The 15,874-nt window shown below is 42.5% G+C and overlaps 2 protein-coding genes across 2 annotated transcripts in view; both read right to left on the reverse strand.

Moving 5' to 3' along the window:
• LOC109874572 (NPC intracellular cholesterol transporter 1) overlaps positions 1 to 5,130 on the reverse strand; it is a 28,487-nt gene extending 23,357 nt beyond the window's left edge. The window contains exon 1 of the mRNA XM_020466541.2: positions 4,957 to 5,130. Coding sequence (XP_020322130.1) covers positions 4,957 to 5,028 — 72 coding nt within the window. The 5' untranslated portion in view covers positions 5,029 to 5,130. The remainder of the gene's footprint in view (positions 1 to 4,956) is intronic.
• A 141-nt stretch (positions 5,131 to 5,271) lies between these two features.
• The window catches only part of LOC109874573 (epidermal growth factor receptor-like), a 73,659-nt gene continuing 63,056 nt past the window's right edge, over positions 5,272 to 15,874 (reverse strand). Inside the window, exons 19-27 of the mRNA XM_020466542.2 lie at positions 15,448 to 15,546; positions 14,250 to 14,435; positions 13,602 to 13,757; positions 13,245 to 13,320; positions 10,473 to 10,717; positions 10,139 to 10,306; positions 8,008 to 8,061; positions 7,756 to 7,849; positions 5,272 to 7,461 (exon numbers count right to left, since the gene is read on the reverse strand). Coding sequence (XP_020322131.1) covers positions 7,031 to 7,461; positions 7,756 to 7,849; positions 8,008 to 8,061; positions 10,139 to 10,306; positions 10,473 to 10,717; positions 13,245 to 13,320; positions 13,602 to 13,757; positions 14,250 to 14,435; positions 15,448 to 15,546 — 1,509 coding nt within the window. The 3' untranslated portion in view covers positions 5,272 to 7,030. The remainder of the gene's footprint in view (positions 7,462 to 7,755; positions 7,850 to 8,007; positions 8,062 to 10,138; positions 10,307 to 10,472; positions 10,718 to 13,244; positions 13,321 to 13,601; positions 13,758 to 14,249; positions 14,436 to 15,447; positions 15,547 to 15,874) is intronic.

The following is a 15,874-nucleotide window of genomic DNA, read 5'->3' on the forward strand; positions in this document are numbered from 1 at the left end:
TGTGTGGTACCATTTGAAAGTTGAAATTAAAAATATATTCCCATTTTGGTACATTTATCAGCCAAAACGTGACACCCTGTATTCAAGAGCATGTTGTCTCAACCAATGGCGGTCACAACACAAAAACCTCAGATATATAATAGGGTCTAAACTACAACATATGAATATGAAAATAATCTGAGTTTACACATTTTTTGAAAATTGACATTAAAAAGGTTAAAAAAAGAAATAATGTGTCTTACATTATTATTATTATTTTTTATCTAGAAATGAAATAGTTTGACAACCCTGTTTGTAAGCTTTTAAATTATATCAATTTCAACCGTTTATCTTCTCCAGTGTTGAAGACATGGATGTCTCATGGTATGGTGGGGTATGCAAAAGGAGTCACCTTTGAGCACCTTTATCTCTTGAATGTTTTGGCATTCAGGTCCAAAAAGTCACATTCTGAGCACTTCTACTATGGACAAATATGTATGGAAGGTTTCGTTCAAATCAAAAATATTGCTGTCAAAAAGTGATAGCAAGAATATAATTTGGGTAAATCATTTGAATTCTAAATTAAAGCAGAAGTGAGCTGACGTCTTGTGCACCTTGGGGTTATTTTCTCTATACCACGTCTGAGTGTAATATTAGCCTACTATCCACATCGAAAGGCCCTGTGTTTCAGATTCTAAAATAAAACCTTCACTTCCACAAATCACATGTGCTGTCGTCTTCCGCGTTCCCCTTTTAATCTACTCTTTCGATGGTTGACTTCCGAACAAGTTTCTTTCAGTTTCTTTCAGACTGATAATTTACAGTACACACTGTGCCCTGTTTCTTTTGCATAGGTCACTCGACAGACTTGGTTGGTTCCCTTATTGTCACGGTCAGGGGTTTCAAGTAAATGACAGGAAGATGCACTCTACGACTAGACTGAACTCACTAATGTGTTGCTACTGTTAAATTATTTCCAACATGTCTCTTATGAGTTATTACACTGGCATTTAAAGGAAGGGTGTGTTTGAAGACGTTAATGCACTTATTTTGTGCCTTTTCTGTGACCAGACCTTGGCTGTGCTCCGACTAGTCTAAAGCCTTGTTCACACTGCTGAGCCTCCTCCACTGCATACACACCCGTTGTTAATATGACAACTAATGTAGCCATAGATAGATACAGCGAGTCATGTCTTAATGTGAACACGCCTCCGAGTAGGGTACAGCCATAGGGTACTCCAATTACACCCATGTTAAATTGCCTACTTTACTCATAACCGGCTGTACTCTTTTTTTAAATTATTATTATTACTATTGTTATTATTATCACAAAATGTACATATGCTTGGTTGGTCATTTTTAACATTCTTCCATGTCGTCTTAATCCAAAACTGGATGCTCAGATACTGTCGTATGGAAAGTACATAACAATTATCAGCCAAAGAGCCTGAAAAGCCAGGGTGTATTCATTACGGTAACCGTTTACCATTTCAGAACTAAATAGAAGCAAACACAGCAAAACAAAAGTTGCTATTGCAAATTCAGGTAGGTCCTTCCCAGTTTCGTTCCATTTGCTTTAGTTTAAGAAACGCTTTGCAACAGAATCGGCGTAATAAATACGCCCATTGCATACCATTTTTGTTTGAACAATAGTTTAATCAACTGCCCAAGGACCAGGTTAGACGAACCTCATGGGTTCAGGCTATTACACCGCAGTGATGGAAGCGGTGGCCTCCAGTTACTCAATACATTTAGCTACAATGCATTCAGAAAGTATTCAGACCCCTTGACTTTTTCCACTTTGTTACGTTACAACTGTATTCTAACATGTATTACATTTATTTTTAGCAATTGTATAATTAAAAAAAGAATTTACATAAAGTATTCAGACCCTATACTCAGTACTTTGTTGAAGCACCTTTGGTAGCATTTAAAGCAAGCAAGTCTAATCGGGTATGACGCTACAAGCTTGAGAGACCTGTATTTGGGGAGTTTCTCCCATTCTACTCTGCAGACCATCTCAAGCTCTGTCAGGTTGCACAACTATATTCAGGTCCCTCCAGAGATGTTCGATCGGGTTCAAGTCCGGGCCACTCAAGGACATCCAAAGACTTGTCCCGAAGCCACTCCTGCGTTGTCTTGGCTGTGTGCTTAGGGTCGTTGTCCTGCTGGATGGTGAACTGTTGCCCCAGTCTGAGCTGAGCGCTCTGGAGCAGGTTTTCATCAAGGATCTCTGTACTTTGTTCCGTTTATCTTTCCCTCGATCCTGACTAGTCTCCCAGTCCTTGCCACTGGAAAACCTCCCCCCAGCATGATGCTGCCACCACCATGCTTCACCGTATGGATGGTGCCATGTTTCCTCCAGACGTGACGCTTGGCATTCAGGCCAAAGAGTTCAATCAGACCAGAGAATCTTGTTTCTCATGGTCTGAGAGTCTTTGGATGCCTTTTGCAAACTCCAAGCGGGCTGTCATGCACCTTTTACTGAGGAGTGGCTTCTATCTGGCCACGCTACCATAAAGGCCTGATTGGTGGAGTGCTGCAGATATGGGAGAACCTTCCAGAAAAACAACCATCTTCACAGAGGAACTCTGGAGCTCTGTCAGAGTAACCATCGGGTTCTTGGTCACCTCCCTGATTGCTCAGTTTGGCCAGGCGGCCAGCTCTATGAAGAGTGTTGATGGTTCCAAACTTCTTCCATTTAAGAATGATGGAGGCCACGGTGTTCTTGGGGACCTTCAATGCTGCAGAAATGTTTTGGTACCCTTCCCCAGATCTGTGCCGACAAAATCCTGTCTCGGAGCTCTACAGACAATTCCTCCGACCTCATGGCTTGGTTTTTGCTCTGACATGCAGTCAACTGTGGGACCTTATATAGACAGGTGTGTGCCTTTCCAAATAATGTCCAATCATTTGAATTTACCACAGGTGGTCTCTAATCAAGTTGTAGAAATATCTCAAGGATGATCAATGGAAACAGGATGCGCCTGAGCTCAATTTCGAGTCTCATAACAAAGGGTCTGAATACTTATGTAAATAAGGTATCTGTTTTCGCATTTTCATTATAGGGTATTGTGTGTTTATTAAAACACATTAATTTAATCAATTTAGAATAAGGCTGTAACGTAACAAAATGTGGAAAAAGTCAAGGGGTCTAGATATTTTCCAAATGCACTGCATTTGTGTTCAAAGCACTGTATGCAAGCACCAGTGCAACTACCTGATATGAAAGTGATTTGAAATGTGGCTTGAAATATCTGATTCCATTGTGCTTTTTGGCAGGCTGTCCAGACTGCAGGAAAAATAACAGATTTTAATCAGATAGGATTTAGATTTTTATTTGAGTCACTTCAAACTGCCAATGTGAACAAGGATTAAGCCTCTGTCTGTTCGGGGTCTGACAGAGATATTGTGTTTCTATGTGGGGCAAGTTCAAAAGGCACTCGCCATCAACCCACCAAACCATTGAATCAGCTGCCTAGGAGGAGGATGGCACACCTAACAGGCTAAGTAATGTAAAATATATTTTATTGGTAGTGTACACATTTGCAGATGTTATCGCAGGTGCAGCGAAATACTTGTGTTTCTAGCTCCAACAGTGCGTTAATACCTAGCCATACACAAATCCCAGAAATATAAATAAATGTCTGGTTCAAGCAGGGGAATCCCGAAGAGCAACTCCAGTTACTTCCTTGACGATACAGGTCTCCCATTACAGTCGTTTTCAGTATCCAACATTTGTGTATTGTTACTCCATATAGCCATACATACTGTATCTTAAAGTTCATTGCCCTTTTGCTGCGTGTTGTCGTGAAGTGTATTGGAAATGATTTGACTGTAGGAATGAGGAGGCTTGATCAACTTATTTTAGGAATGCAAATGACTGCGCAACTACAAAGATAGCACAAAGACAGTCAATTTTAACAATGGGCTATTGAATTCCATTCCACGAGAGAAAATCTGATCAAAACATGAGTTGCTTTGGGTCGTTTGTTGGATTCATGTATTTTTTAGCTAAATGTGTTTTATATTGGAGCAGGAGGACGCACATCAGTAGCTTTGAAGAGGTCTCGCTCTCACTTGAATCAGAGTACAGTAATTTGCATGTAAGCCCATGTCACGCAAATATTTGATTTGAGATAAACAAATGTGTTTATTTACTTTACCTTGCTGAATAGCTAACGTTAGCTGCATTTGATGGATGATTTTTGAGCTACAAGACACTCGCGTGACAGTGACGCAAACTATTTCGTCATGTCTGGGCCGCTCGTAGAGCCATATTTATTTTAGATATCAATCTCCTAAACCAGGCTTCCCCAACTGGCGGTCCGAAGCCGGACGAATTTGGTTTTGTTATTTTAAAAAAAATGGTTGGACATTAGACTGTAACAACACCAGCAAATCAGCTCCAAGTGACTTTCCATTTTGGAAATCAGTTCCAAAATATTGCCAAACAATAGATATGTGATCGTATACAAATATAAGCACGGTTTGAAATGATGTTTTTGTCAAATCTGTTTGGTCTTGAAGTCTACAAATGATTTGTAGTAATGTTCCGGTCCCCTGACCATCCGCTCAATAAGAAATCGTCCAGCGGCTGAATCTAGTTGATGATGGTCAAAACTAGCTACTAGTATAATTTGTAGCTGATTCTAGTTTATCGATGCCAGCTAACGCTATCTAGTTACTTTAGCAAGATACTTAACGTTAAACGAACACACCTTGTAAGCATGAACAGGACTTGGTTTGGGTAAGCACACTAGCTTTTTGACACCGATTTAGCTCGTTTGACACACTTTAGCAAGTTAGTAGGGGTGTGCCGTAATAGCGATAGCGTGTCTGATGATTGAATCAACAAAACAAGTTAGCGAACCGTTACTGCAAGCAACCGGCAGCTTGCTAACTATACGCAACAAGAGATTAACTAGCTAGCTAAATAAGTCTATAGAAAGCTATTTAATAGGTAGGTGGACTTACCCATGTATAATGTCCCTCTGTCAAAATTATGAAGAGGAAAAATAAACAGCTTCTTTCTGATAAGAGCCCCATCCCTCTTACTGTCACAAATACTTCACTAGCATTCCAACTACAGTAACGACTGACGTTATAACTAGCTATATGAACCCCCCAAAACTTCGGCGTTTCCTGTTATTGCTCGTCTTCTTCATTACGACATTGGTGACTGGAGAACAACCATTTGGCACACTGCTGCAACCTACCGGATTGGAAAGTACGAACACTAGCAACATTGTGAAACGTAAAAACAAAAAAAAACTTTTGACACACAAAACATCGTTTTTTAACAAGAGATCCTTTAATCATATGTTCATCTTAATAAAACAGGTTGAAAAGCACACTCAGATTTGCTGTTGAACAGTGTAAATGTCTTTAAAGAAAACAACGGTTTATTCATTTTCACTTTGAAATGAAATAATTAGTTCATTAATAAGTGTATATTTATATATAAAGGGACAAGACCATTTAGATGAGGAATGTTGATAGGATCATTTATAGGTGACCATATTGAGTATATTATACACGTATAATCTCACACTTATCTTGGGGCTCCGGATTGGCACAGCGGTCTAAGGTACGGCATCTCAATGTTAGAGGCGTCATTATAGACCTGATTCCAGGCTATATCACAACCAGCTGTGATCGGGAGTCCCATAGGGCAGTGCACAATTGGCCCAGTGCTGTTAGGGTTTGGCTGGGGTAGGCTGTCATTGTAAATAAGGATTTGTCCTAGTAAAATACAAATGATCTGTATATGTACCTCTGTCAAACAGCAGGCTCTCAAATGTCAAGTAACTAATTCATATATTCCTTCAAAACGGTTAGAAGATTTACAGATGTAGTGTCAGAACTGAAGACCCAACTGTTCAAGACAATAAGCAACAACAGAGATATACTAATATTGATACTTTTACACTGGGGCACCAACAGGGGTCAGTGTGTCTCCCATCTGGCCATATAATAAAGGCTATAGAGCCCTCAAATTAAAATCTGGACCTCAAAGCCAGTTTCACTGCAATTTGTCATTATTCCCCTCTAATCAGAGACTGATTTAGACCAGGGACACCAGGTGGATGCAATGAATTATCAGGTAGAACAGAAAACCAGCAGGTTCCTGACCTCATAGTGTACGATTTGAATATCCCTGCTATAGAGCCTTCAGCAGAGTCATCAACAGCAACATTTGACATTGTGTCCTCATGAAACCCTCCTTCAGAAAGAGTGCCGTCATGATTCAGAAGTTCATCAATGAACTCCATGGTCCAGCCACCATCAGTGATGAGAGCCTCCTCCTTCCCACTTCTGACACCAACAACGTTCAGCAACATTTGACTCCAGTGGGTCTCAAACTGCAGGTTCCACACACAGAAGAGCCGAGACATTTAACTGTTGTTCTAACAGTTTCAAGCCCTTAAGCCGTGGAAGGTAAATACCCAATAATACTATATACTCAATACACCAATCCAGTATGAGTGACATCTTTAAGTACTGTTTGTGTTGGCAAGAAAAGGGTGAGCTGCCACATGTAATAGTATTTCTGGAGCATCTGACATCAAGGATTGAAGGTTACACTCTTGTCTAGTAATAGTGTTTCTCCACTTATACATTCTGATCACAACTTTTCATTGTGCAACATGACATCTCTTATGGGTTTCTGAAAGGGGCTACAGTATCTTATAGGTCTAAGGTTTTCTCTTGGTCTTTTGAACACAATGGAGTGGAATACACCCAGACCCAGAGCCTAATTCCTATCACATCTCTATCTGTTCAGACACAGTTTGAAATGGAAGAGGTTTTGGAATGAGGAGTTTCATAGTACTATACAATACTACAACTGGTGAAACAAAATGGAAAGCTGCACTTATCTCACTTCTGGCTTCTTTAGGCAGGGATAAATACAATGCAAAGTACAATACAATCCATGGTACCGCTACCCCTCCTCAACAAAGACCTCATGTCTTCTCTCAGTAGGATAGAGAGCCTTATTCCCTGGTGTCTTGTTCCCTCCACAGTGGGAGTAGGGGGTTAACAGAACTCAGTTTGGGCCCACGTACTCTGCATTCTCTGCGGCTGGGATGTGGGTCTTGATGGAGGGGGTGAAGTCCTGCTGGTAGTCTGGGTTATCTATACTGTTTTGGGGCTGATTTTTCTGGACGTGGTGGAGACCACCATTGGAAATTGGGGAGAGGCCATTGGAGGTGGGGGAGAGGAGACCATTGGATATGGGGGAATGGCCGTTAGCAGTGGGGTTGAGGCCATTGGAGATGCCATTGGAGGTGGTGGGGGAGAGGAGGGAAGGCTGGAGGGTGTTGAGGTACTCAGGCCCCACTGCCCCATTCTTATAGCAGTTCAGGTACTCTGCCTCTGCGTTGTCTGAGGATATGGTGGGGAGGAGGGTGCGAGGGGGACCAGGGTGCTGGTATACAGGGTTCATCATGTCCGAAACTCCGTTCTGGTTAATGTAGTCTGTGGGGCAAAATGACAGGAGTTACTTACTACAGCAGGAAAACAAGCCCTCTGTGTACTAAGTGGACATACAGTGAATGAAACGTTCAATTGTAGTTTTGTAAGCAATGACAGGTGATTTGACAGGTGCTCTACTTGGCATATGAACTACAGCTATTGCCCAGCAGAGGTCACTCTTCCTTTCAAAATGATACATGACTGTTTTATTTTGAAAGGAAGATGTATCACAATATGTAATGAATTAGCCATGTTCTGGGGTTAAGACCCTTTGGGAGGTCACTTGAGGATACTTTCCTGGAGATGGCTGGAAGGCGTGGTCCAAGAACCTATCTGTGGGGTCAGCAATGTACCGGAGAACCATGCTTCCTTCTCTGACTGGGAACCCGTTCTAGTTTAAATACAAATGTTGTTGGCTCAAACCCACACCTTAACTGCAAGTATTCGATGAATTAGAGATCAGTTGTTTTGTATGGTGAAAGACTCAGGTCAATACTGCAAAGTTTCCTTTTCAATACACCTCAATGTGCATTTGTGATGGTTACTGACCCCATTTCTGCTGTGGCACATTCCAATGCTGCTGTTCAACGTGCTGTTCTGGCTCTGAAACACAGATTCACACTCAGGTTACATCTCAACACACATGGTAAAATACCACAAAAACACTCATTACTGTAGGCTTACTTCTTATAAGCTCTTGGTAGTTCTTCACAGTAATGTTTCGAAAGGTCAAACCTTTTCATTTCATTAATGTGTATGAAGAAGATGTTCAAATAAAAGAAAACAAGGAATAAATAAGTGACAAAACAGCTCAGACAAATGTAAATATTTTCGACAGACTGAATAAGAGGAATAAGTTAAACAGGCGACATCTGTCAAAATTGCTGTATAGTGAACCAAATGCTGCAATTATATAATCAGGTTCCTGCACTTGTATTCTGCCAGAAAAATATTTAACAAGTAGTGCTGCCTGCAAAGGTAATCAAAGTTGAAAGCTTATGGAGTAACCAGCCGGCTTTCAGTAGCAGGCATACAGCTTAGATATACAGCCAACACTGCACTTGGAGATGAGTCTTAAGACAGACAGAGAAGGAGAGAGAGAGAGATGTCTTCTCATCTTAAATACCATCAATCAAGGTGCACCTGGGAGGAAGCAGGGTTGAGGGGGGAGTAGGGGTGAGAACAGAAATAGTATGGGGGAAGAAGAATACCCCTGATGACAATTTAACAGGAATGATTGTGTGATTGAGTGCAGTCTGGTTCAAGCCAGGTATGACCCGGTATGAATACCCACGTAAATGTAATTTACTCTGTTTCATCCCCAACCTATGTACACCATGATTCAATTTCACCACAATGTCAAAAGGGGCTAACTATGAACTTGAACTGGGAGACTCACTATCAGTATCAACATGACCTGACCTGGTTTCATCTTGTTAAATACATAAATAAAGAGAATGTTCTAGCCTTTGCAGAAACAATTAAACACAAGGTTGTTGGTTCTAATCCTGGGTGTAGTAGGGAAACCTAAATTGCCTCCAGTAGTCTAAATTGCCTCCAGTAGTCTAAATTGCCAAATTATGTCCATTTTGGAAGTGGATAACAACATTCTGCAGACCCTTCTTTATAAAGCAACAGAAGAGCTGTGAGCATGAAGTGAGACATAATGGAATCACTTTTCTTTGAGTCAGTGCAAGGATGTCATATTATCCAGTCCCTGTAATGCACAAAAAAAACTATTCTCTGTGTTAGAAATTAGAGCAGAGACAGAGCCAGGGGCTGGTGGAAACCTTTTCTTTTGACAGGTTTAGCAGATTCAGATGAACTCCTGGACATCCCCATTGAACATACATTTTAGAGTCTGGGAAATCGCCTCTCTAGGTTATAAGTGACTGCCACATAGCAGTAGAGGATGGCTAGCCATGTTGATGTGATATTGTACCATATCATGTAGGAGCTGAAGGTGCTGAGGTATATATTACTATTATTGTACCATATAATGTAGGAGCTGGGTGCTGAAAGTGCTGAGGTATATATTACTATTATTGTACCGTAGAGTGTAGGAGCTGTGTGCTGAAGGTGCTGAGGTATATATTACTATTATTGTACCGTAGAGTGTAGGAGCTGTGTGCTGAAGGTGCTGAGGTATATATTACTATTATTGTACCGTAGAGTGTAGGAGCTGTGTGCTGAAGGTGCTGAGGTATATATTACTATTATTGTACCGTAGAGTGTAGGAGCTGTGTGCTGAAGGTGCTGAGGTATATATTACTATTATTGTACCGTAGAGTGTAGGAGCTGTGTGCTGAAGGTGCTGAGGTATATATTACTATTATTGTACCGTAGAGTGTAGGAGCTGTGTGCTGAAGGTGCTGAGGTATATATTACTATTATTGTACCGTAGAGTGTAGGAGCTGTGTGCTGAAGGTGCTGAGGTATATATTACTATTATTGTACCGTAGAGTGTAGGAGCTGTGTGCTGAAGGTGCTGAGGTATATATTACCATTATTGTACCGTAGAGTGTAGGAGCTGTGTGCTGAAGGTGCTGAGGTAAATATTACTATTATTGTACCATAGAGTGTAGGAGCTGTGTGCTGAAGGTGCTGAGGTAAATATTACTATTATTGTACCATAGAGTGTAGGAGCTGGGTGCTGAGGTATATATTACTATTATTGTACCGTAGAGTGTAGGAGCTGTGTGCGGGAGGTACTGGAGCTACTGAAGAAGCCGTGCTGAGGCACTAGGTACTCGTCTGCGTCCACCGCATCTTCCATGTCCTCTCCACTGATCAGACTGTGGTAGAACTTGGTGTCAGTGGGGCTGGGGAGGTGCATCCGGTCGTCACCCTGGAAGAGACACACACAACTCACCATCAGTACCAAAAAGAACAGGCAGAAAGAATAATAGAGTAGCTAGGTGGTTGTTCACTAGCTTTACAGTGGCTGAGGGAGTCTAATAGATTTGTGTTGTGTGACTCTACAGTTATTCCTGGCAAGGAGTTAAAATGCGTACCTGGATGACAAGGTAACGTGGGGGATCCCGCGCCATCTTGGAAAACTCTGCTATCAGCTCCCGGAAACGAGGCCTGCTGTCTGCGTCGATCATCCAACATTTGACCATGATCATGTAGACGTCTATGGTACAGATGGGAGGCTGGGGGAGCCGCTCGCCTTTCTCCAGCACCCCTGCTACCTCACTGGCTGGGATGCCGTCATAGGGCTTGGTCCCAAACGTCATTAGCTCCCACGCGGTCACACCTAAACAGAGGTACAGTGAAACAGAGTCACAATCAATGACATAATCCCAGTTAAAAACGTTCATTACTGTCACACTTAATGATAGTGGCACAATCTCAGATAAAGTTCAGTCACTAGGGAAGATGACTGTTTTCATTCCAGAAAAGCAGATAGCATTGTGTTGATATCTGCCTAAGTTAGTTTTCAGAACATTCCACAGTAAACATCAGTAAGTTGGATGTGTCCTTAGGAGTGGGAGTTGTCATGTTCCGTTGGTGTTGGAGCAGTTTGAAAGGGAAAAGGAGGATGAGAAAAAGGAGAAGAGGATGGAAAGAAGGGAGGAGGAGGCCTGGCTGCTGCTACTGATGTCTTTGCCTTGTAGAGCGGAAGACACAATCCAACCTCAGAGGACAGGATCTGGAGACTGGCCCGCTGAGCATGTGTGTCTGTGTGTGTGTGTGTGTGTGTGTATGCTTGCGCGTGTCCAAACCGGGGGTGGTGTGTGTGTTGTTGACTTGAGAAAGTTGAGGTTTCAAAGTTTCTTTTGACAAGACATTGGGCCTCTGGGACTTGCGGTGCATATCACCGATACTAGTTAGCTGATTCTCTCATCTCCCAGACTCTAGCAAACCAACGTCCCCATTTGGACCTGACTCTAACAGATTTGCGTAAGTACATTATCCAGAATCAATATTTATGTATCTGGAGTTACACAAGCAATGTAGTTAATTCTGACACGATGCAGCATTGGCATGTTAGTGTTTTGGCAGAATGTAAAGGTATCAGTGCATTAATCCTATTAAATAGTGTATATGTAAGTTCTCCTGACTTACCATACCTCCACAGGATGCATGTTCACCTGACTTACCATAGCTCCACAGGATGCATGTTCTCCTGACTTACCATACCTCCACAGGATGCATGTTCTCCTGACTTACCATACCTCCACAGGATGCATGTTCACCTGACTTACCATACCTCCACAGGATGCATGTTCTCCTGACTTACCATACCTCCACAGGATGCATGTTCTCCTGACTTACCATACCTCCACAGGATGCATGTTCTCCTGACTTACCATACCTCCACAGGATGCATGTTCTCCTGACTTACCATACCTCCACAGGATGCATGTTCACCTGACTTACCATACCTCCACAGGATGCATGTTCTCCTGACTTACCATACCTCCACAGGATGCATGTTCTCCTGACTTACCATACCTCCACAGGATGCATGTTCTCCTGACTTACCATACCTCCACAGGATGCATGTTCTCCTGACTTACCATACCTCCACAGGATGCATGTTCTCCTGACTTACCATACCTCCACAGGATGCATGTTCTCCTGACTTACCATACCTCCACAGGATGCATGTTCTCCTGACTTACCATACCTCCACAGGATGCATGTTCTCCTGACTTACCATACCTCCACAGGATGCATGTTCTCCTGACTTACCATACCTCCACAGGATGCATGTTCTCCTGACTTACCATACCTCCACAGGATGCATGTTCACCTGACTTAACATACCTCCACAGGATGCATGTTCTCCTGACTTACCATACCTCCACAGGATGCATGTTCTCCTGACTTACCATACCTCCACAGGATGCATGTTCTCCTGACTTACCATACCTCCACAGGATGCATGTTCTCCTGACTTACCATACCTCCACAGGATGCATGTTCTCCTGACTTACCATACCTCCACAGGATGCATGTTCTCCTGACTTACCATACCTCCACAGGATGCATGTTCTCCTGACTTACCATACCTCCACAGGATGCATGTTCTCCTGACTTACCATACCTCCACAGGATGCATGTTCTCCTGACTTACCATACCTCCACAGGATGCATGTTCTCCTGACTTACCATACCTCCACAGGATGCATGTTCTCCTGACTTACCATACCTCCACAGGATGCATGTTCTCCTGACTTACCATACCTCCACAGGATGCATGTTCTCCTGACTTACCATACCTCCACAGGATGCATGTCCTCCTGACTTACCATAGCTCCACAGGATGCATGTTCTCCTGACTTACCATACCTCCACAGGATGCATGTTCTCCTGACTTACCATACCCCCACAGGATGCATGTTCTCCTGACTTACCATACCTCCACAGGATGCATGTTCTCCTGACTTACCATACCTCCACAGGATGCATGTTCTCCTGACTTACCATACCTCTACAGGATGCATGTTCTCCTGACTTACCATACCTCCACAGGATGCATGTTCTCCTGACTTACCATACCTCCACAGGATGCATGTTCTCCTGACTTACCATAGCTCCACAGGATGCATGTTCTCCTGACTTACCATACCTCCACAGGATGCATGTTCTCCTGACTTACCATAGCTCCACAGGATGCATGTTCTCCTGACTTACCATACCTCCACAGGATGCATGTTCTCCTGACTTACCATACCTCCACAGGATGCATGTTCTCCTGACTTACCATACCTCCACAGGATGCATGTTCTCCTGACTTACCATACCTCCACAGGATGCATGTTCTCCTGACTTACCATAGCTCCACACGTCACTTTGATGTGTATATGTCCGGTAGAGGATAGACTCCAGTGCCATCCATTTGATTGGTACCTGCAGAGAAAGGGTTCTCATGACATAGGGCTCACTGTGCAAGACCAACCTGAGGTAGCTAAGACAACATTAAGTATGTAGGTAAAGTATTGTGTTATCGATAGACTATATATAATAGGTTGGGTAAGGGATGGACATAGTAACAACATACATTATCACTATCATACAATCAAAGTAAAAGGGGATTATAATATTATATTTACACTCCAAAAAATGGGTTCTGTTACATTACTACACAGTAATTCAATTCAAATCAAATGACATGAGGAGATTGAGCAGACCTTTCCTCCGTCTGCGTGGTACTCCTTCTCGTCAGAGTTGAGGAGTTTGGCCAGGCCGAAGTCAGTGATCTTGACATGCTGAGGGGTCTTCACCAGGACGTTCCTCGCTGCCAGGTCACGATGCACCAGGTGATGCTCCTCCAGGTAGCTCATCCCCTGGGATCAACCACAGGTGAAAGGTCAAATGATCTGGTATACGTCGACGGCTATACATGGGGCCTGTTCGATTACTACTGAAAATTAAGGAAGCATTCTAACAGTATTCACATTTTTCATGACTCATTGTTTGATTAGGTTTTAAAGAGGTCAACAAGACGTCAAATGAGGGTTGAACTGTAGGGGTCTATTAGGAGCCTATACATTGCCATACATGGTTACACCAGACGTTCCACTGACTCCTGTTTGATTAAATACCATACACTGTGACTCATGGGTAGTCAGAAATTAGGGTCAGGAAAACTCAGGGCCTCATCATAGTCTGTGTGCCATTCATCAGTAAGTTGGATGTGTCCTTAGTAGTGGGAGCTGTCAAGTTCCATTAGTGTTGGAGCAGTTTGAAAAGGAGGATGAGGAAGTATTGGAAAATCACTGCAATTAAAAAAAAAACACTATCCGGTCGATGACTGTTTAAATGCAGCTTAGTCTTACCTTGGCTATCTGTACACACCAGTTGAGAAGGTACTGGGACCCGATGTTGTCCTTGTTCTCCTTGACATAGTCCAGCAGACAGCCATAGGGCATGAGCTGGGTGACCAGCTGGACTGTAGAGGTCAGGCAGATGCCCAGCAGACGACAAACATGGGGGTGGTCCACACCGGCCATCACATAGGCCTCCTAGAGTCAGATAGATACAGTACCAACAGGCCACGAAGGAGGGCATCACTACTCTGCTCCAACGTAGTCATCACATTGTAGGCGTTATACAAAACACACAAACAGTACAGTATACAGCATGTAGGGCTAGGGATGGTGGCATCATTCTACTGTGAGTTTATAAAACCCACACAACATGAACATTTCATATCAACTGACAGCTTGAAGACAACGACACTGGTCAGAAAAATACGTCAACTTAGTGAATACTTTTAAGAGAGCTCTTGACCTCATTACAAGAGGACAAGAGCAACATTGTGAAACCTCAGCTGTCCATGCACTCCATGAAGTCTGACTGAATTTTCATGACTGTCAGACCGGGGTTCAAATAGCATTTTAAATCTCTCAAATACTTGAGCCTGCCAGGAAAGCTAAATCAAGCCCAGCTAAAGTATTTGAAAGATTTCCAATACTATTTCAACCCAGGTCTGGACTGTGTTTTTTAACTGCGGTTACTGGAAGAGATTCTAAATTCATTTCCAGAACACCTTAACCTTGAATTAGTATCCTCCTCCCACGCCCAACCCTGGACCAAAGCTTCTCAATGAGTTAATCCCATTTCCTACGCCCCCATCGAGGTCCCTGACTAGAAACCTGACTCCATTTTCAAGCTAAATGTTGTCATTATTTCAGCTTCTACCTAAATGGAAGAGCATGTGCTTGGAATTAGAGTATTAGAGGAAACGTGACACCTAAATTGGCCAGTAACATGCAATAATACTGAGTGTATTATGCAGCTAAATTAGGTCAAAATACTAATGTCAAAACATTAATTTTTTGAAAGTGCATGGTATGGATGACCATCAATGACTGATTGATACCAGAGTGTGCCTAACAGAACTAACTTAGACTGTATAATACCATACAGATTCTACTGTGAATTAGATATAGATTCTTTATATTTGGAGGATAACAGATTCTAATTCCCATGAACAAACATCTTTGAGTAAAGTGACAGAGTGATATGACTCACGTCCAAGATCTCCTTGTTGGCTTTAGGTGATGTGGCCTCTCTTAAAACCTTGATGGCCACAGAGATCTTCACATCCTCTCCTTCAGGGACCCACAGACCCTGGATAGGACAGACCGTAGGGTTATTTAACATGATAAGAGGAGAAATCTGTGTCAGTGTGTGTACTCTGATAATTTCTTTCAATCTTTTGTCGTTAGTAGAATGTGGGAATGGTAAAATAACTAATAAGGAGACAGGAGGGTGAGTGTGGATTGATGCATGATGTGGTGCATTAAATATCTGGCTGTTGTTGTAAAAACAGATGTAGATGTATCTAAAAGTGTTGGTTTATATTCAGTCTGAACATACATTCCCATAAACTCCTTACGTACAGTACCACAGTACAATCCATGAAACTGGAGTTTCCAGAATTAAATCTAGATACTGT

Source organism: Oncorhynchus kisutch, linkage group LG30, assembly GCF_002021735.2.
Source record: "Oncorhynchus kisutch isolate 150728-3 linkage group LG30, Okis_V2, whole genome shotgun sequence".
Classification (NCBI taxonomy): domain Eukaryota; kingdom Metazoa; phylum Chordata; class Actinopteri; order Salmoniformes; family Salmonidae; genus Oncorhynchus; species Oncorhynchus kisutch.